The 21,049-nt window shown below is 45.3% G+C and overlaps 1 protein-coding gene across 1 annotated transcript in view; it reads left to right on the forward strand.

Moving 5' to 3' along the window:
• Nucleotides 1-2,678: 2,678 nt before the first annotated feature.
• The window catches only part of LOC115088529 (kinesin-like protein KIF28P), a 179,075-nt gene continuing 160,704 nt past the window's right edge, over nt 2,679-21,049 (forward strand). The window contains exons 1-2 of the mRNA XM_029596792.1: nt 2,679-2,684; nt 11,420-11,455. Of these exons, the coding sequence (XP_029452652.1) occupies nt 2,679-2,684; nt 11,420-11,455 (42 nt within the window). The remainder of the gene's footprint in view (nt 2,685-11,419; nt 11,456-21,049) is intronic.

Genomic DNA, 21,049 nt, shown 5'->3' on the forward strand with positions numbered 1-21,049 from the left:
TTTGTTTAAAAAGTAAGTTTAAAAACAACAAAAAAAAGTAGATTGATTAGGTGGGGTTTAGGGGTCGGGACGGAGAGGGGAAAAGGGAGGAAAGGTAGTTGGGAAAGTTCCCTACCATTCTGCTCCTTTATTGGAGTAGACTGGGAGGAAACTGGGGAAGGTCTGATTACGTCACCAGGCGCTTATAAAGAAAACCCATCCTCTTGCATTCGCCGATGTAAAATCTGGCGCATGTGTTTGTGTGTATCAGATTTTATAACATGCACGCGCGCCGGGAACCGCACACACATGGACACCCGCATGTACTTTTGAAAATGTACCCCTTAGATGAGTCATCCAGGAGGAAGATTGTTTTTCCCTTCTTTCCTGCAGAGTATTAAACCTATATCCAAGGATCACTTCCATAAGGGATCCAGAGGAGAGTCAGAGACTGAAATAAACTAGAGTGGAAGAACTGCTAACTGAGAACAAGAATTGTAAAGATCCTTAGAGGCCACCAATCCAGAGTCTTCAGCCCCTGGGGGGAGAGAGAGTTTAATCTCTGTGCAAGGACATGATTTTTGGCCATCTGTGGAAGGGGGGTTTTCCTGCCCAGCTTAAAAGTTGCTCTGCCTATTGGGACCTCCATCTCACCTAACCCAGGAGGGTAGTAGGATCCCTTGCCTATTGATAGATTCCTGCACAGATAGAGATAAAGCCTGTAATTGAGGAAAGAAAAGACTGTGGTGTTGGAAGCTTAAAAAAGCTTTCAAACGGGCACTTCATGCCCACCATGAATGGCTATTGCTACCCTCTAACACCTCCTCGGAGAACCTGTATTCTCCCTTTCTCGAGTCGCGTTCGAGAAGTATGTGATATTGTGAATAAATACTGGCAGGTACTCTCCCCACTTTCTATTTTTACTGAGCGCCCGAGATTCGCCTTTCAGAAAGGGGAAGAATCTTTGAGACTTGCTAGTCTCATCGTTTCTATATGATTCAGTCCCCCCTGACCTGGCACCCCGTGGTCACGCCCCCTGTGGCCACTGTTCAGCATGCTCTCTATGTCCTGCACTGCCACTTCATTTACACTTCCCAGCACGGGCCACACTTATCCCCATGCCATGCATCAGACTGCGAATCTACGGGTTCCGTTTATGTTATTCTGTGCCCTTGCAACCTGATATATGTGGGTAGACGTACCCGACGCTTAAAACAAGAATTTCTGAACATTGCTCCTGTACACGCACACTCAAAACCAAAGCACCACTGGTCAGGCATTGGCTTGAGAAGAACCATGTGATCGATGATATACGGTTCTTAGCGACTGAGCTCCTTCCTAGACCCACGCATGGCGAGAACTTCTCTGTACTTTTAAAACGCCAAGAGCAACGATGGGTTTTTCTTTTGAACTCACTAACCCCTACTAGGCTCAATAAGGAGATCGAATGTTCTGTTTACTTTTGAAGAGACACTTCCTTTTGAGGAGATACTGACTCTCCCCTCTCTCTTCCCTTTCCCCTTGGCTTATCCCCTGTCCCCATTCCCTCAAAGCCCTCCCTTTACCTTTCCTTTTCATTAGTGAAGTAAGAGATAGAAACTAGATTGCATGATAAGGGAATAGCCAGTTTGTGGCTTCAACGGGAGTGTGTGTTTTAAAAAAAAGGTTTTTTTAAAAAGGGAGTTTGGAGGCTTCATTGCACAAAGAAACGGGTGAAATAGTGATAAAAAATTAAAAAAAAATCTTCACACCATATGGGAAGTGGTAAGTGACGTGACTGGACAGTGCTAATACAAGAGAGGGGTTGTAGCCATGTAAGGGCAAGAGCCCATGAGACTGGAGCACTAACTGTTCTGATACCACTCCCTATTGGTGTTGGAATTTTGTGTAAAATAAAGATTTAAAGATTCATGTACTCTGCTAGTTTGCAGGTTTTCCTCAAGTTTGGATTGTGTTTTAAAATTAATTTGAGGAATTGAGCCATTGTTTGTTGTAAGTGATATATGTATGCCATCCAAACAGCCAATGTTCTCTTCTTAGACATGAGAGAAGAATGCTTACTCAAAAGTACATCCATAATCAATAAACTATGAGTACTGTTGCACCACTGGGAAGGAGAAGGCTCATCTGGTTATCTCCAAACAAGTAGAATGGCTGTGGCTGCCAAAATAAAAACTTTGTTAATCCAGATTTTTTGCTTTAAAGTTCCCGAGAAAAGCATAGAAAATATACCAAATAACACAATGTGCAATGAAAAAGGAATTTGGAGGTCCAATACAGTGCTAACATACAAAAAAGCCTTTTTCCAAAAAGACTGAACAAGACTACAAACCCAAAGAGAATGACCCAGATGAGTGACCTCTGTTTTGCACTTTATCAGAGTTGGTAAACTTGGCCAGACAGGCTTGACATTGTGATATATACTATAGAACCTATAACTTGTAACGAGTTTCTCTCATTTGAATATTGCGTGTGATGTTGCAAATGACTGAGAAGCTGGTGCTAAAAGCCGGGAGTGTAAATTGAGCCCTTAACTCCTGTTGCCACTTAGTCCATGCATTATCCAAGGTCCAGGTCTTATACTTATTTTCCAAAACTTTATAGAAGAAAGATGTGTAATGTCGTCCAGGGTTCTCTAAGTCAAACCAGTCCAAAAGAAATTGCCAGTTTGAATTTTGAAGATCAGCAACAATACGAGTATGAAGGTAATGTTGAATCTGGTAATAGAAAAAAAGGTCTTGTGAAGAAAGTTAAAATGTTTGCACACATCAGGAAAAGACACTATAGACCCATCTTCATTAAACAATTGATAAAGAAAAGTTAACCCCTTTAGTTCCCACATTTGAAAATTACATAGGCCCAGAGGAAAGTCCACATTTCCCCGAATAGGCAAAAAAGGAGATGAGTGTGAGGGCAAAGGAGATCTAAACGTTAGCTAGCTCTCTCATGTTTTTCCATGCCCAGCTCTCTCTCTCATGTTTCCCTATATCCATCGCCCTCTTTCATATTTCCCCATGCCAAGCTCTTTCTCTCATATTTCCCCCTTACTCAGCTCTCTTTTCCCCTATGTCCAGCTCTCTCTCTATTTTCCCCATACCCAACATGCTCTCTCTCTCTCTCATATTTACCCATGCCCTCTCTCATATTCCTCCATACCCAGCTCTCTCAAATTTCCCCCATGCCCAGCATGCTCTCATATTTCTCCCATACTCAGCAAGCTCTCTCTTATCCCCCCCCCCCCCAACATACCCAGCTCTCTCTTTCTCTCTTATTTCCTCCATACCAGTTCTCTCTCATTCCCCCTTGCCCAGTATTCTTGCTCGCGTTCTCAGTTCTCCCTTGCTCATAACCCTCTCTCTCTCTCTCTCTCTCCCCCTCTCTCTAATTTCCTCTGGCCAAGATTTGAGATTTCAATCTCAAAATATTGCAATTGCTGAACAATGATTTGCTGTGCAGGAGGAACATTTAGAGTGAGTCAAATTATGGTGACCCTTCAAAAGGAAAATGCTTTGCTGATTGAAGTCAGGAAAACAGAGGACATAGGAAACATTTGCAGGTAATCAGCCTACCGGAGTCACTGAAAGTGAAGGATCTGCTACACTTTTGTGAGGTATAGCTACCAGAACCTTTGGCGTTAATGGGCAGTCTGACCCCCATAAAATGTGGAGTACACAGAGTGGGATTACTGTGGGAAAATGCTAGTCATCCCAGGCAGATAAGTGAAAATTCTCAGAACCTATTGTGCAAAAGGTACACTGGAGTATTAAAGGCATTAAAATTCTTATTTTTAATTACAGTTCTGCTAAAGCAGTAGTACAAAGAGCTTTCTTCCAATATGTTCTAAGTTATTTCAGAAGGGCATTTGCTTTGTGCTTTTTTGTTTTATCTAAATTGAGAGTACACTATAATGGCCAAGTTGAGTTTTTGACTACAACAGTACAAATGAATGACTTTTGGCAGAAGACAAAGAAATACATGAGGACATAATGTGCATCTTAGTTTTTATACTGTAGAATTACTGTGTAACTGAAGACATCACCTGGGAAAAGCTATAATGCGAGGATACAAAATGGCACCAATTCTTCTCTCCTTCTAGTGGCACACTTGCATTAAGAAATGCGAATTTTAACTGTGTGGACTGGAAGCCATCCACTTGGATTATGTTTCTGAAGTTGATTCACTTATGATGGGTGGGGTTTGACAATGTTGCTGGATTACCATGGCCTCTGATCATTTTGAAAGAGAAAGCTATACTTTTTTCTTTGTTTTTTTTTTTTTTGTTTTGTTTTGGTACTTAACTGCTATTGGTATTTCTTCAGGTTTTGTCATGGAATTTGGAAATAAGACAGCTGCAGATTTCATGATTTTTATATACAATTTTTGTTCATGTAACTGCCATAAGAATTTTTCATGCAATTATTGTTCTATATTGAGGGAGGCTCTCCCATAGGCACATCTTCTAAATGAAAGAGAACTGAGGTTGAAATTAATTCAAGAAGCTAGAGCATGGAGGTCCCTTGGAGTATAGGGTTTTCCGGGGACACATGAATGAATGTGTGCGAGTGTCTCTATTGCATGGTTGATTATATTGTGGGGGTTGTGGGAGGTGGCTAAAGGGATGCTAACTGCACAAAAATGTTATAGTTTATCTTCAGTATGTGACATTTTTATTTTCCTTAGGAAAATGCAGATAAAGAAGTCCAGGTGCTCAGGCTGGGAGGCATTGGGATGAGGACATGCTTATCTGTGAAATGATGTTGCCTAATGGGCTATTAATATATATACTACTATAGATTATGGCTAGAATAAATGTGATTTTACTGATTGATTTTAGGCATTCACTGTCCTAAAATAAGGAAAATGCTGCTTGACATTTTCACAAAAAAAAAAAAAAAAGTTCATATAATTTCTTTTTGCAAGAGACACACATGACAGATATAGAGCATGCCAAGTTAAGGGACTGGATGGGATGATAAGTTTTGCAAGCACCTTATAGAAAGATGGGATATCTTTTTGAAATTAAAAGATCAACCTGCTATCTCCCCAACTTTGTTGTGGAAACAGGGAAGGCAGTGACAAGAGGTGAGATAATACATACACCGCTAAGAGTTATAAAATAAGGGACACAAATATTGAATCTTACAAATATTTTATTACAAGAAAAGGAACATATTGCACAAATGTCTCCACAAAAATCATTGAAGGAACAAGCTAAACAATCACTGAATCATTTTCTACACCAAAGAGTAATAAAGTAATTGCAATATTATCAATTTCATGTCATCTCAACTACATAGGAGTAGCCAACTCCAGTTCTCAAGAGTCACAAATAGGTCAGGTTTTCAATACATCCACAATGAATATACATGTGATATGTTTGCATTCATTGCCTCCATTGTTTGTAGATCTATTTCTTGCATATTCATTATGGATATGCTGAAAATCTGGCCAGTCTCTGGCTCTCGAGAACTGGAGCTGGCCATCCCTGACATATAACATAACTGGGGCTACCTTCCCTTCCAAAGCGGAAGAGTCGAGTATTGAATAAACTTTCACTGACTCAGTTTCTAAGGGCACAAAACGCTTTGTTATACTTGCTCTATTGATTGTGCGGAAAATGTGTTCTACAACATTAGATTGATACTGCTCCACCCTCATTTGCATTGTAGCAGCAGACAATGATTGCTAATATACAAATGGAAATTTTGGATGTTAAATTGGTTAATAAAAAGGTTGATGCAGACTATATAAACTGTTCCATGATTTATTACCTGATGATAGACAAGTGTTATTAAAAGATTTAGGATATTCAATTCAGTGACACTAGAATGATATGTGGTTTGGGGATTGAGTGGTGGGTGTAATGGTTTCAATGAGTTTGCATGTGGTGCGCGTTGTGGGGGAAATGGGAGAGGATAAAAGTGGCAGGGGAAGCTTAACACAGCTGTTTTCTTTTAAGGTATCAATGTTTGGTACGTTGCTGAGGTATGTTTTCCTTACAATATTTGATCTACAATTATACTATATTGATCTCTGTCTTGCACTATCTATTGTGTTTTGCAAATACAAAATAAAATTAAAAAGTGTTTTCAAATTTCATCTTTTACATTTAGGGAACATTTTATGAGCTACAAATGTTCTGTCTTGGGGGCGATGTACTAAAAGACAGAATGTGTGGCACATATATGTTTAAAAATGGCAAAATCATAAGAGAAAATTGTTGCTCTTGGTCAAACACTGAGGCTCCATTAAGGCAAATTCTCAGGTAGTAGGGAGAAAGAAAGCATTCCCAAAAATCCCTAAAATTTAGAATATTAAATATACCCCAAAATGAACAGATGTGGTGGTCCTGTATTCAGAAGTCATATACCACCACCACCTCTGGCCAGGTTGTTCTGGAGTTGAGGTAATCATAAGAAAACAGAAAAGTTCATTTCTTCTTTAGCCAGTCAGACCAGTCCAGACATATGTATAAGCCTTTTTCCCTGGATGGCATACATCCTAAGGGTCCATAAAAAAATTTCTTTATGTGGGCTATCTCCTCTGTTCTTTCCCCAACTGTTTTGTTTCCCCAAGGGTGGATTCTTCTCTATGGGGGGGGGGGGGGATTACTTTCTGGGCCCAGGGATTAGAAAACCTTGTGTTGTGTGTGTGCGCGCGCGTGCGTGTTTGTGTTACTCTTGCTCTTTAGGACAGGTACCTGAACAAAACAGGCAGGACTCGCTAGATGGATGTTCAAAATAATATTTACTGATATTGATTGGAGGAAAATCAATAAAGTGAAGAAATAAAATGTCCAACTACATCCAGATTCCTTTAACTGATGTAGCCCCCTTTTTACTGAAACTTGGATCTGGTAATCCATCCATGGCCGTGGAGTGGAGGTTGGTCCCAAGGGGCTGGGGGAAACCTAACTAGGGCAGACGTCCCTTTTCCCAAACAGTATTTCAGAAGGGCACTCCTGATCCTCACCTGCCTGTATCCCATGTCCCAGGGTGGAAACTCCGGATGGGATCTCCTGATGATCGTCTTCTCCAAACTCCTCTTTGAAAAAAAGCTTTCTCACTGGGCATAGAAGGAGGGCAGGAAAACACCCTCCTTCCCACAAAAAGAAAAAATACCAAAAAGGTTTCACTGGCCGGGCACTGCAACGTCCTCTTGATGGGCTGAAGGGATGTACAGGTCCTTCCTGCACCTCTGGAGGGGAAGTTACAGCCTCCCAGAAGGTGCAGGTCAAAACAGCAAAAATCTTCACTCTCAACTTAGGAAAAAATTACAAAAGCCCATTCTTTCACTCCAGCCTATCACCCAGAACTGGCAGGGCAGTGTCTCTCCCTTCTTTTGCTAAGCTGGGGCCTAATTGGGGAGCACACTGAGCACTCATCTTTCTTTCTCAAAAGCAAAACTACACTGCCTCTTAGTCACATGGTCTAACCTCTCCCCCCCCATGCCTAACAGACGGCCTATTCTTGCAAGCCTCTGCCTTTAGTGCTGGTGACTAATATTAAAGGCTGGGGACTAGGGCCACCTGGTGGAGTCCTTATAGTCTCAACACATGGATTCGTAGGGCCCCATGCTGCTTCAGCCTGCCAGTATTCTTTGTCTCCAGTAGATAGTAGGCAAGCATCCTGTGAATTGGTGCCTAGTCTAGGCCGGGCAAAATGGAATTCTGTAGAATTAGTTGCTCTTGGGGGCAACAGTTTTCTGCGGGCTGATTCATCCCTGGTCATGAAGAGCCAAAAACCATGGGACGTATGCGGGAGGACTCCTGGATTAACTGCTTCCAGCCAGCAGCTGGATTTTTTCCCCCTCCTTGTTACCCTTTCTCTTTCAGTTTGCACCCTCTTTCTCTCCTCTAGTTGAACTACTTCCTCCCCCTTTGGGGTGAGAAGTCTGCGGAAACCCCAAGTCTTATTAAAAAAAAAAAGAAAAAGGAAGAAAGGTGAGAAGCCGTAGTGGGGGCTGAAATCTCAATGCACTGAGAGGAAAGAAGCACTTTTGTTCCAGCAGGAAGCTGTGGAACAAGGGCAGAGGTCACAAGAAACTTCAGGGTGAGTTGTAATTCTGGCAGGTGAAAACAGCAGGGCTGCTGGAGTACAGGAAGTACATCGGTCTCTGTGTAGACTGCAGGGGGAGTTGTGTAAGTTTTGAGGGGAAGCATCCTGTACAAATCTTGCTGGAAACAGGTGAGGAGAGGAGCAAACCATCTCAGCCTGCTGCTCTGGGGGAGGTCTGCAGACGTGAGACCATCTTCACAGAGTTTTCCCACTGGCACAACTGCAGCCACAGCAGCCATTTTGGAGCCACATGAAGATGTTCCTAGTATAGAGCTGCCTGCCAGTGATTTCACAGAGGCAGGATTCTGTTGGGGTTCCAGCTTTGGAAGTACTTCAGGCAGTGACGTGCGGTCAGGGCCTTCAAAGGATTCAGTGAATTCCTGTCCCTAACCGATTTTCTTTATTTACTTGGTTTTCTTATTTTTTGCACACTTTTTTTCCCAGGTTGGCAGGAATAAGCAAACACTCCTGCCTGAGCCTATACTGCACCCAACCACGTAATCCAGTTCATTGACCTACAGCTAGCAGCAGGCATCATGTTTAAGTGAATGGCATCTCTTGCTGCTGCCGGCCTGATTGTGCAGCTCCTATCAAGAGATGAGCCTCACAGCAGCAGGAGATGATGTTACATCAACACAACTTGTGCGACAGTCCATGCCATAAAAAAACACGATCCAGCAGGCTGCCACAGAGTCCATCACGTGCAGCTGAAAAAGAGAGGACCCGTGGCCCAGTGGCATGATGAAAAGGCAGAGGAGAGAATAGAAGGCCCTGAGCCTGAGTGAGTGAAAGAGAAGAGGGTGTGTGAGAACGAGTAAGCCACTAAATGAGAGCATGCCTGTGTCTTTTTGTTTGTAGAAAGAATCTCAGAATGTGAATGCCTGAGTGTGTGTGTGTGTGTGAGGGAGAGGAGAGCCACTGAATGTGAGAGAGTGTCTGTATCTGTATGTGTTTGTGTGAGAGAGCCACTGAATGTGTGTCTGTGTGTGCTTGTGTGGAGAGAGCTACTGAATGTGAGAGAATGCCTGAGTATCTGTTTGTGAGGGACAGAGCGCCACTGAGTGAGAGAGAGTGCCTTTTTGTGAGTGTCTATGTGTGTGAAAGCCACTGAGTGTGTGGGTGTGCCTTTATGCATGTGTTAGAGAGCGATACACTGAATATGAGGGAAAGAGAGCCATTGAGTGGGAGAGAATATCTGTGTGTATGTGTGAAGAAAGAGCCACTGAGTATGAGAGAGTGCCTGTGTGTGTGTGTGTGTGTGTGTGTGTGTGTGTGAAAGAGAATGAACAAGTGTGTAAGTGTATGTATAAGGAAGAGAAAGAGGATAAAGTTTGTGTAACATCTTCCCCACCACACACACTTCCCCAGGACAATCTTAGGGAGACTAGAAATCAAACGTTCCAGGTATGGAGAGCAGAGGATTTTTTAATATCCCTATTAGTTTTAATTGTTGGATGTTATTTATGTCTGCTGTTTTTAAATATTTTATTGATGTAATATTTACAGTGCTGCTCTTTCCTTGGTAGTTGGTGGTTGATGTTTGAGTCCTTGGAGTTAGTATTGTTTTGATATGGCAGATTTGTAAATTGTAATCTTGGCAGCTTTTATTGGACTGTGTAAGTATTATCCCAAATTACTGTACAGTTTTACGAGCATCCATTTTCCTAACCCATGGCTGTCAGCAGGTTCAGAAAACAGACACTCGTAAAATTGAGTGTCCGTTTTCGAAACCTGCTGTCAGCCATCTCTTCTGGGTCAAGGAGGTGCTAGGGGCAGGTAATTGCATTATGTATCCTCATTTGCATTATGTATCACGCACCCAGGAGAGGGGCCTGTGCACGCGTTCAAAATGCAGGCGCCGAAGCAGACGTGCTCTTTTTAGCACGTCCATATTGTATTAACCTGAAAGCCTGAACTAGAAACTGTAACAAGTCAGACTGTATGCAGTGCAACTGTGGAAAAACAGAAACATCACCACTCCTCATAATATATCAAATAAAATCAAGAAATATAAAACATCCATAACAGTAAAATCATACTAATAAGAAGAATACAAATTTAAAAACAGTTGATGAATAGAATAACATCCAATAAAAATTTCAGATACAATTTTTAAAACTTTTCCAAAAATCAATAAAATATTTTCAAACAGCAGAAACATCAAATAACACCCAAAAATTCGAATAAGGATAACCTCTCCCTCTTTCTTCATACCTGGGAACATTTGATTTCCAGATACCCTGAAGATGTCGTGAATTAATGGGGATGGGGAAGAATGGTAATGTTGATTGTTGTGTGCACAAACTTTCTCCCCCCCACACTCACTTCCTTCTCACACATACACACACAGATACTTTCATTCACTCACCCCCCAAACTCACATATACTCTCGTCCCCCCAACTCATGCCCACTCACTCTCCCCACACACATACACACTCTTATCTTTCCCCCTCTCACACACACACACTCTCAGCCTCCCCCTCTCACACATAATCTCCCCCTCATGCACACACTCTCAACCCCTTTCCCCCACAGTTACTCACTATCCACTGCACATTTTACAAGCATGCTCACTCTCCCTCTCTGGAAGCACAATCAATAGCAATCTCCTCTTTCAGCAAGCACTGTCCTTGGGATTCCTCCTGTTTTCTGGGCCGTGCGGGCTGAGGCAGCTGCTGCTGTTCTCTCTTTGGGCCAAATATTGCTCTGGTTCCTGCTTCACCTCGTTTCCTAGGCCTCACGCTTTCTACACTGATCAATTTCCCGCTCCTCTGCTTTTCTTTGGACCCATGGGCCCAAAATCACCTGGCTTCCTGCATCTTTGCCATTCTTCAACTCCGTGATTTGATGCTGCTCTGCATCTGTTGCAGCCAGCACCTACACACAGGAGAAAAATCAGTTGAAAAGTCATTTTTCCACTGATTTTTTTGTTGTTGTTATAATATTGAAATTCCCAGAAAAAAAAAGCCCTGAAAACAAAGGTCCCTAGTTATGTTGTATTTTTCCTTTGGACTTTTATGAATGACTCTCTCCCCATACAGTAGCCTTGCACTGGGGGCACATTACCTACTATTTAGTTTCTCCTTTTTTCAATAACTGATGGTGTCCTTTGTGTTTTTTTTCTGTGCTAGAGGATTTTTTTTTTTAATTGATAAATAAAAAGTAAAATCTAGCATTCAACAATTCAAACAATTTGTGCTGTATGCTTCACTGTTACAGTTGTAGTTTTTAGCTACAATGCTTTGTGCCACCAACAAGCACTATGAAAGCTATTTACTGTTTGTAGATTTGACCAGTGGGCAAGTATAACACTATATCTACTACCAAATGGTTATTTCTAGAGCGCTAATTTTTCTTTTTTTTTTGTTGTTTATCTTCTCAGGTTACATTCAGTATGTTGGAAATTTATAATGAGCAGGTAATCATCTTGCTTCATGGGAAAAGTATTTTTCTAAATTGCAAAATAGCAGATGGCAGCACTTTTTCATCTTTGTGGCTTCAGTTTTCTTTCCAGAGAGCCCAATAAGATTCTTATTCTTCCTAATTTATCTAACCCTGTAGTTCTCAACCTTTTTCCCGTCATGACACAGCTGACGGACAGTGCTCATGTGTGACACACCACTCTCAACAATCCACAGCGGAACTGAAAAAAAAAGCCTCAGTATTACGTATATTGTTAAGAATGACACAAGGGAAAGATGAGTACTATCTTTGAACAGAAATTACATACATTTTTGTATAAGCTGCATTCTCTGTCCCCTGTGGGGCCACCAACCTTTTTTCTTCTGCTGCCACTTTCAGGCTCAGCAGGGAAAGATAGAATCAGTTATCACTGGCCTGGCAGAGAATGGGAATTGCCATTTCTCGTTGGGCTCTGGCAAGAATGGAGGACAAGAGCTATGTCGTACTGGGCCCAATGGGTGAAGAAGTCTGCTTTGTGAACCATACAGCTTGCGCACCCTCCCCTCCCCAGATAATTAAAAATTATGCATTTATAATAGATTTTATATGAAAAATGACAAGTGCAGTGAGGTACAAAAATCATCACATGTATATTATATTTATATGTACTGTTGTGGTGCCATCCAGAAAACCCTACAAAAAAAGTTAAAAAAAAAAAAAGCCTATTGTAATGCATTCAGTATGGGCTTAACACTCAGAAAGCCATGAGTAAAAGAATTATAACAGCAATATAGTAAACCAAACCTCTATACCAAAACAACACTAATTGCCAGCACTCAAGCAGTAATAACTCTACTTAAGAAAATGCAGCAGTGCTAATATTACACCAGGCCCTAAAATACCAATACACCTAATAGGAAAATAGAATAAGCCAAGCTGCTATAGATCCCTACACAGACACTACACACTGGCAGAATACCTTACTTCAGTCAGACAAGCAGACTACAGACAGAGCCTCACCAAATACAGAATAAAAAGAACAAAAGTCTGAACTGAAATGTACAGACAAAAACTGTGCAACAATGACAAAACAATCACCATGCCTCAGAAAAAAGTCAAGAAATATGAAATCAATAGTAATAAAATCATACTAATAAAATGAATACATATTTCATAATAGCTGAAGAATAGAGTATCATTCAACAATTAAAAACTCATAAAAATGTTCCAAATACCAATCAAACATTTCAAAACAGCACACACACACACGGGTTCTCTCTTACTTTCACATGTTCAACTTCATACAGGCACGCACACACAGGCTGTCTCTCACTTTAATAGCTTTTTTTTTTTTTTTACTTCACTGCTTCTCCCTTGTTCTACAAGCATAGAAGGGAAAATGTGCTGTGTGCTATCAGGAGTTCCTGCTCTGGACCCACCAAGGGAGCAAAGTCACCTGGAACCAACCAGTGATTGACCCATCAGTGTGAATTCAGATCCCAACTGAGTCAGTTCCCATGGGCGAAGGGAGAAATCAGTTCTTATAGGACCATTGCCCAGAGTAACCCCAAGACTTGCTATATGCTCCACCAGGGTCCTGGGCCTAACGCCTTCACAGGAGTGGCCTACTGCTATCTGCTGCACCATCTGATGGAGACAGAGAAATACTGATGTGCTGAAGGCAGCACCAGACCCCCTATAAGGAGAATGATGTTGGCTTTGATCTTTTGTTTCTCTTTCTCCATCTGCTAGCCAGGGGTATGCAAGCCACTTGTCTAGATTGGTCTGGCATGGATGATAAGGAACAGATAATTACAATATAGGTTTAGATACAGTGGAAGTCAGGAAGAAATACATTTTCTTCTGGGAAATTAATAAACAGGTTCTTAAAGTTTTAGTATTAATAGAGATTATTTTAGGTAAGAAAATTAAAAGTAGAATATCTCCAGTCTGCAAGAAGGTAGGTCCATTGTCAGCAAACCCTACATTTATCTTGCTCTCCTTACATATAAACAGAGTTGGGAAATAACCAGGGGAGAGCAAAGTCATTTACCTTCCTGGTATCTCAGCTTATAGAGATGAACAGAGTCCAGAAATTAGCTATAGAAATGGAAAAGGAAGGTGAATTGGAGATCACTGTCCACCTAGGTACAAATTACCTGGAAAATATCTTAGTAAATATTTAAAAGAAGTTCAAAAAGTTGGGGAGAGGTCACTTTCAGACTCAGCAGGAAAGATGGAATCAGTTATCACTGGCCTGGAAGAGAATGGGAATTGCCATTTCTCGTTGGGCTCTGGCAAGAATGGAGGACAAGAGCTATATCGTACTGGGCCAAATGGGTGAAGAAGTCTGCCTTGTGAACCATACAGCTTGCGCACCCTCCCCTCCCCATATAATTAAAAATTTCCTAGCGTGTAGCAGATGGACTCATTACAAATGGGTATAGTGTGCTCGTGCTAGCAGTTGGAGACGGATCTGACGTCAGCACGTGGTACATATACCCCTGCAGGAAGTGCAGCAGCTCAGTAATTTCCGTCTCCAAAGCAGTTTGGAGCTACCTTACGCTCGCTGAGCGTTTTTCCAAGTTCTAACGACTAAATCCTTAGAAGAAATCCTACCTGAAGACGAGCCCCGCACTCCTGCGGTGATACCCTCGGGTCCCTCCCCCAGTTGAGTTTCCCGAGGTGATTTCCGTGGTCCCTCGGAGGTAAGCGCCTCGGTCCGGTGGCCGGATCGCGGCAGGGACCTTGCCCCCGAGTGAGAAGGGCTCGAGCGCGGCATAGAGGCAGCCTCGGTCCCGATCCGTTCGCGGTGAGGACCTAGCCTCCGAGTGAGAAGGGCTCGGGCGCGGCTTAGAGGCAGCGGGTGCACTTCCTCGAGCGCGGCGGTGACGGTACTCACCCTCTCCCCCCGCAGCCGGAGACCGCCAGGGTCGCAGCCGGAAAGCGCCGAAGATCAGGTAAGGCGTACATCTTTACTTTACTGGTCTCCGAAGAGCGAGGATTACCAGGGTCTGCCTACGAGGCAGCCCGCCAAGGAGGTCGCCATTTTGCCTGCCTGTTCGCCGCCTCGATCTAGCATACAGACGGGGCGATGGGCGCGTATGTTAGGCACCCGAAAATATTTGGGCGCACGTTGATAGGCGCACGTTGCTAAGCGCACATTGATAGGTGCACGTTGATAGGCGCATGTTGCTAGGTGCACGCTGTTAGGCGCACGTTCATAGGCGCACGTTGATAGGCGCACATTGAGAGGCGCACGTTCATAGGCGCACATTGAAAGGCGGAGAGCACACCGGAGTGTACGGATAACAGACGCGATGGAGCGTATGAGAGCCCATGCATCCGCAGAGCCGGCACCTCCAGAATCAGGCATAAGAGCTCTAGGCCTCTGCTCAGCATGCCACCTTAGAGCCACACAGAGCGAGGAAGCAGACTCCCTATGTGCCCAATGTGAGGAGGACCTGGGAGTTCCAGGCCAGGGCCGGTCCCAGCCCAGTTTGACTGCCAGTTCCTCAGGGAACACGCCGAATCTAGAAGGCCACGGTGAGCAGCCAGGGAACCCTACAGACCTGGTGCCCTTACGGCTAGAACCTGCTTCGCTCTCCTGGGTGGAATTATTCAAGGGGATTCATGCCTTTGTCAAGATGCAGTCTGAGCCCCAGCCGGACCCATACGTACCGGATGACCCGGCCCCTGGACCCTCAAGACCTAGGCACGGCCACCCGCCACCCGGAAGCCCCACTTATGGGGACTCAGATTTCTCTGAGGAAGACGGCGAGCTCCCCGAGGAGGGAGAAATTCCCTCGGGATAGAGCCGTATCGAACCATGAGACGTTTCTTTCTTAAAGAGGAACTCCCAGACCTGGTCTCTCAATGCCTGTCGGAGCTGGCTATCCCGGGCCAGGGCACCCCAGGGGAACCTAGAATGAACCCCCTGCTAGAGGGCCTGCATCAAACAGCTCACCATTTTCCCCTCCTACAAGCAGCACAGCAGCTAATCGATCTGGAATGGAATGCGCCGGAGGCTTCATTCAAAGGGGGTCGGGCTTTGTCTAGCATGTACCCCCTGGACCCGGCAACCATGGAGCTGCTGGCGTGCCCGAAGGTAGACGCCATAGTTAGCGCAATTGTGAAGCGCACCACCATTCCGGTGGAGGGAGGGGCGGCCCTCAGGGATGCACATGACCGGCGCATGGACACCATTCTGAAACAAGCCTTTGAGGTGTCAGCCTACGAATTGCGACCTGCTGCACCGTGGTGACGCGTTCCTGTTTATCACAAGCCAGGAACAACACCCCGGGAGAAGAAATGGAATCAGCCCTCTTGTTCCTCACTAACGCTGCCTCCGACCTAGTCCGTACAGCAGCCAAGGGAGTGTCATCCTCAGTGGCAGCCAGAAGACAGCTCTGGCTACGAAATTGGTCGGCAGACTCCTCCTCCAAGACTCGCCTTACAAGAATGCCCTTTAAGGGATCCCTCCTGTTCGGCAGCGACTTCGAGAAACTGGCTAATAAATGGGGCGCATCTCCATTACCCCGTCTACCAGAAGACAGGTCACGGAGGAACCAGCACCCTTTTCCTAGACCATCCAGAGGTAGAAGCTCTCAACGCTTCAACCCTTACAGGGCTCGCTACCAAGCGCCTCGTTCTCAGACCAGGAACCAGTCCTTTCGGACCAGGCACAACAAGAGGGGAACCGGCTCGGGTTCGGGTCCGGCCGCACCCCACAATGAGAATCAGCCGACCCATCTGGGGGAAGAAGCCATAGGGGGCAGGCTAACCCTATTCTACCACAGGTGGGTCGAGATTACTTCGGACCAGTGGGTCCTCGCCATTGTCCGGGAAGGGTATTACCTGGACTTCCTTCATCTCCCTCCGGACAAGTTTGTGGAATCTCCTTGTCCACCCCTCAAGAGGGCGGCACTGGAAGCTACCTTGTGGAGGCTCCTGTCCCTAAACGCCATAATCCCAGTGCCTGCATGGGAGATAAATTCTGGGCATTATTCCATTTATTTCATAGTACCCAAGAAAGAGGGCACATTCAGGCCCGTCCTGGACCTCAAGTCAGTCAACCGGCACTTAAGGGTCCCAGGATTTCGCATGGAAACTCTGCGGTCAGTCCGAAGTGCAATACAGCCAGGGGAGTATCTCACATCCCTGGATCTGTCAGAGGCTTATTTGCATATCCCAATCCATCGGGATGACCAGCGCTACTTACGCTTCAAAGTCCTGGATCAGCACTTTCAGTTCCGGGCTCTACCCTTCGGGTTAGCCACCGCGCCGCGGACCTTTACCAAGGTAATAGTAGTGGTGGCGGCGTCACTCAGGAAGGAAGGCATTCTCGTCCATCCCTACCTAGACGATTGGCTGATCAGAGCAAAGTCGCCGGAGGAGAGCCACCGGGCAACCAACAGAGTGATATCTCTTCTGGAAAGCCTAGGATGGGTAGTCAACATAAACAGTTCCCTACAGCCTTTGCAGTCGCTGGAATACCTAGGAGTCCTGTTCGACACCCAGGAAGACAAGATCCACCTGACCTCCAAGAGGAGATCAAAACTCCGGAATCGTTTGCAGAATCTTCTGAGCACCACCCGGCCCACAGCTTGGGATTACCTACAGGTCCTCAGCCTAATGGCCTCCACTCTGGAAGTGATACCATGGGCACAGGCTCATATGAGACCATTACAGCGCGCCCTCCTATCTCGGTGGAGCCCACGATTACAGAACTACACCGCGCATCTGCCTCTACCGACCACAGTACGGAATCAGTTACGGTGGTGGCTGCAGCCCGGCCACACGAGCCGGGGGTCAAAGATGTCCTCCCCAACTTGGACCCTGCTCACCACAGATGCCAGCCTGAGCGGTTGGGGAGCACACTGTGAAGAGCTAACCACCCCAAGGGCGGTGGAACAGGGAAGAGTCAGGGTGGAACATCAACCGACTAGAGGCACGGGCAGTCAGGTTAGCCTGCCTGCGATTTGCCCACAGACTTCGAAACAGAGCAGTCAGAGTGATGTCGGACAACGCCACCATGGTGGCATACATCAACTGACAGGGCGGAACCAGAAGCCGACAGGTATCCTTAGAAATAGCCCCCCTGATGGCTTGGGCGGAAAGAAATCTCCGGGACATCTCCGCCGTCCACATCGCTGGGAAGGATAACACCACAGCAGACTTCCTCAGCAGAGAAAGCCTAAACCCGGAGGAATGGCAGCTGTCATCCACGGCCTTCCAGATGATTGTGGATCAGTGGGGGACTCCGGGCATGGACCTATTAGCGGACAGGTCCAACGCTCAAGTACCCAGATACTTCAGTCGCAGGCGAGATCATCTATCCCACGGGATCGATGCCCTGGTGCAGCCATGGCCTCCGGGGATCCTGCTATATGCCTTTCCCCCATGGCCCCTGCTGGGTGCCATTATACACAAGATTCAGCGGCACAGAGGCCTAGTTCTTCTGGTGGCCCCGGACTGGCCAAGAAGATCCTGGTATGCAGACATGAGAAGACTACTGGCAGGGGATCCTCTACCCCTGCCCCCTCACAGGGACCTGCTGCGACAAGGTCCCATCCTCCACGAGAATCCAGCTCAATTCTCTCTTACGGTCTGGCCATTGAGAGGGCTAGACTGAAGAAAAGGGGATACTCGGGCCGGTAATAGATACATTCCCCCGAGCACGCAAGTTCTCCACATCACTAACTTATATAAGGATCTGGAGAGTATTTGAAGCATGGTGCGAAACTCGCAGCACCAATCCGCATGCCGCTAGAATCCCCATCATTCTGGATTTCCTGCAAGATGGACTTCAGAAGGGTCTGTCCCTCAGTTCAATCAAGGTTCAGGTGGCAGCGCTATCCTGCTACGGCCCCAGGAGTGATGGCAACAGCATTGCCACACACCCAGATGTTTCCTGAAAGGAGTCAAACACATTCGCCCGCCACTGAAGTGGCCAGTGCCCCTGTGGAACCTCAACCTAGTGCTGGAATTCCTAGCGGGACCCGCCTTCAGACCCCTCCGAGGCCTGTCTCTCCGGGTGTTAACCTTGAAGATGGTGTTCTTGCTGGCCGTATGCTCAGCGCGCCGCATCTCAGAACTACAAGCGCTGTCCTGCCGCGATCCATTTCTCAGGATCACTCCAGGGGCTATCCATCTTCGCACAGTTCCCTCCTTCCTACCCAAAGTAGTCTCACACTTCCACCTCAACCAAACCATATCCTTGCCAACCACGGACGGTTTGAAGAAGTCAGAAGAAGGCCGAAGACTGTGCCATCTCGACATCAGCAGGCTGCTGTCCAGATACCTGAAAATGTCAGAAGCAGTACGAAAGACGGACCACCTGTTCGTCCTTCACAGCGGGAAGAGGCAAGGAGAAGCGGCCTCACAGGCGACTATTGCTCGCTGGATCAAAGAAGTTATCAAGGCGGCCTACGTAGAAGCGGGAAAACCACCACCTCTACGGGTCAAGGCTCACTCTACCAGAGCTCAAGTGGCCTCCTGGGCAGAAACTAGGATGCTGTCGCCTGCAGAGATATGTAAAGCGGCAACGTGGTCCTCCCTCCATACCTTCTCCAGATTCTACCGTCTGGACGTCCAGGCCAGGGAGGATACAGCATTTGCGAGGGCAATCCTAAACGGACCTCGGGCAGCCTCCTGGGAATAGCTTTTGTACATCCCATTTGTAATGAGTCCATCTGCTACACGCTAGGAAATGGAGAGATTACTTACCTGATAATCTCGTTTTCCTTAGTGTAGGCAGATGGACTCAGCATCCCACCCGGCTGCCAATATACATGGGGTTTCACCGATTCAAGGTAAGCCATGTTTTCCTACATAGGGCATCCACCCTGCCGGGTGTCGACGCCTTCCGGTTGTGATCACTGGTGGTCTCCAGCTACTATCAGTCGGTCAGGGTAATCCTGTTCATGTAATTGATCGGTCAGCTACAGCTTTTGCAAGGAAGATTACTGATTTGCGGCACTTCCTGTGGGGGTATATGTACCTGTGCTGACATCAGATCCGTCTCCAACTGCTAGCACGAGCACACAATACCCATTTGTTTTGAGTCCATCTGCATACACTAAGGAAAAGGAGATTATCAGGTAAGTAATCTCAACATTGTACCTGAAGACTGGAGGGTGGCCAATGTAACCCCAATATTTAAAAAGGGCTCCAGGGGCAATCGGGGAAACTATAGACCAGTGAGCCTGACTTTAGTGCTGGAAAAAATAGTGGAAACTATTCTAAAGATCAAAATCACAGAGCATATTGAAAGACATGGTTTAATGGAACACAGCCAACATGGATTTACCCAAGGGAAGTCTTGCCTCACAAATCTTCTTTTTTTTTTTTTGAAGGGGTTAATAAACATGTGGATAACGGTGAACCAGTAGATGTAGTGTATTTGGATTTTCAGAAAGCATTTGATAAAGTCCCTCATGAGAGGCTTCTAAGAAAATTAGAAAGCCATAGGATAGGAGGCGATCTCCTTTTGTCGATTACAAACTGGTTAAAAGACAGGAAACAGAGAGTAGGATTAAATGGTCAATTTTCTCAGTGCCTCAAGGATCTGTACTTGGATCGATGTTTTTCAATATATTTATAAATGATCTGGAATGGTGTATGATGAGTGAGGTTATCACATGCAGATGATACAAAATTATTCACAGTAGTTAAATCACATGCGGATTGTGATAAATTGCAGAAGGAGCTTGTGAGACTGGAAGATTGGGCATCCAAATTGCAGATGAAATTTAAAGTGGACAAGTGCAAGGTGTTGCATATAGGGAAAAATAACCCATGCAGTAGTTACACAATGTTAGGTTCCATATGAGGAGCTACCACCCAGGAAAAAAGATCTAGGCATCATAGTGGATAATACATTGAAATTATCAGCTCAGTGTACTGCAGTAGTCAAAAAAGCAAACTGAATGTTAGGAATTATTAGGAAGAGAATGGTGAATAAAATGAAAAATATCATAATGTCTCTGTATTGCTCCATGGTGAGACTGCACATTGAGTACTGTGTACAGTTCTGGTCACCGCATTTCAAAATAGATATAGTTGTACTGAGAGAAGGTACAGAGAAGGGTGATCAAAAGGGGATGGAGCAGCTCCCCTATGAGGAAAGGCTAAAGAGGCTAGGGCTGTTCAGCTTGGAGAAAGACAGCTGATTGATGGGGGGGGGGGGGGGGGAATATGATAGAGGTCTTTAAAATCATGAGATTTGGGAGGAGGAATAGCCTAGTGGTTAGAGCAGTGGGCTACAAACCAGCAGTCCAGGGTTCAAGTCCCACTGTCACTCCTTGTGACCATTGCCTCAGGTACAAAAAAACTTAGATTGTTAGCCCTCTGGGGATAGAGAAATACCTATAGTACCTGAATGTAAACCAATGTGATATCTCAGATCAAATGTTGGTATATAAAAATAATAAATAAATAAAATAAAAATGAGAGGCCTAGAATAAGTAGATGTGAATCAGTTGTTCAGTGGGTTACCCGTCCATATCATTTTTATCAATACCCCAATGAATCCTACCCCAAACGAACTGGATGGGTGGCTTATGTGAATGATTCTGCACTGAATCTATGCCCATCTATGTGAATCCCC

The sequence above is a fragment of the Rhinatrema bivittatum genome, chromosome 3, assembly GCF_901001135.1.
Source record: "Rhinatrema bivittatum chromosome 3, aRhiBiv1.1, whole genome shotgun sequence".
Taxonomy (NCBI): domain Eukaryota; kingdom Metazoa; phylum Chordata; class Amphibia; order Gymnophiona; family Rhinatrematidae; genus Rhinatrema; species Rhinatrema bivittatum.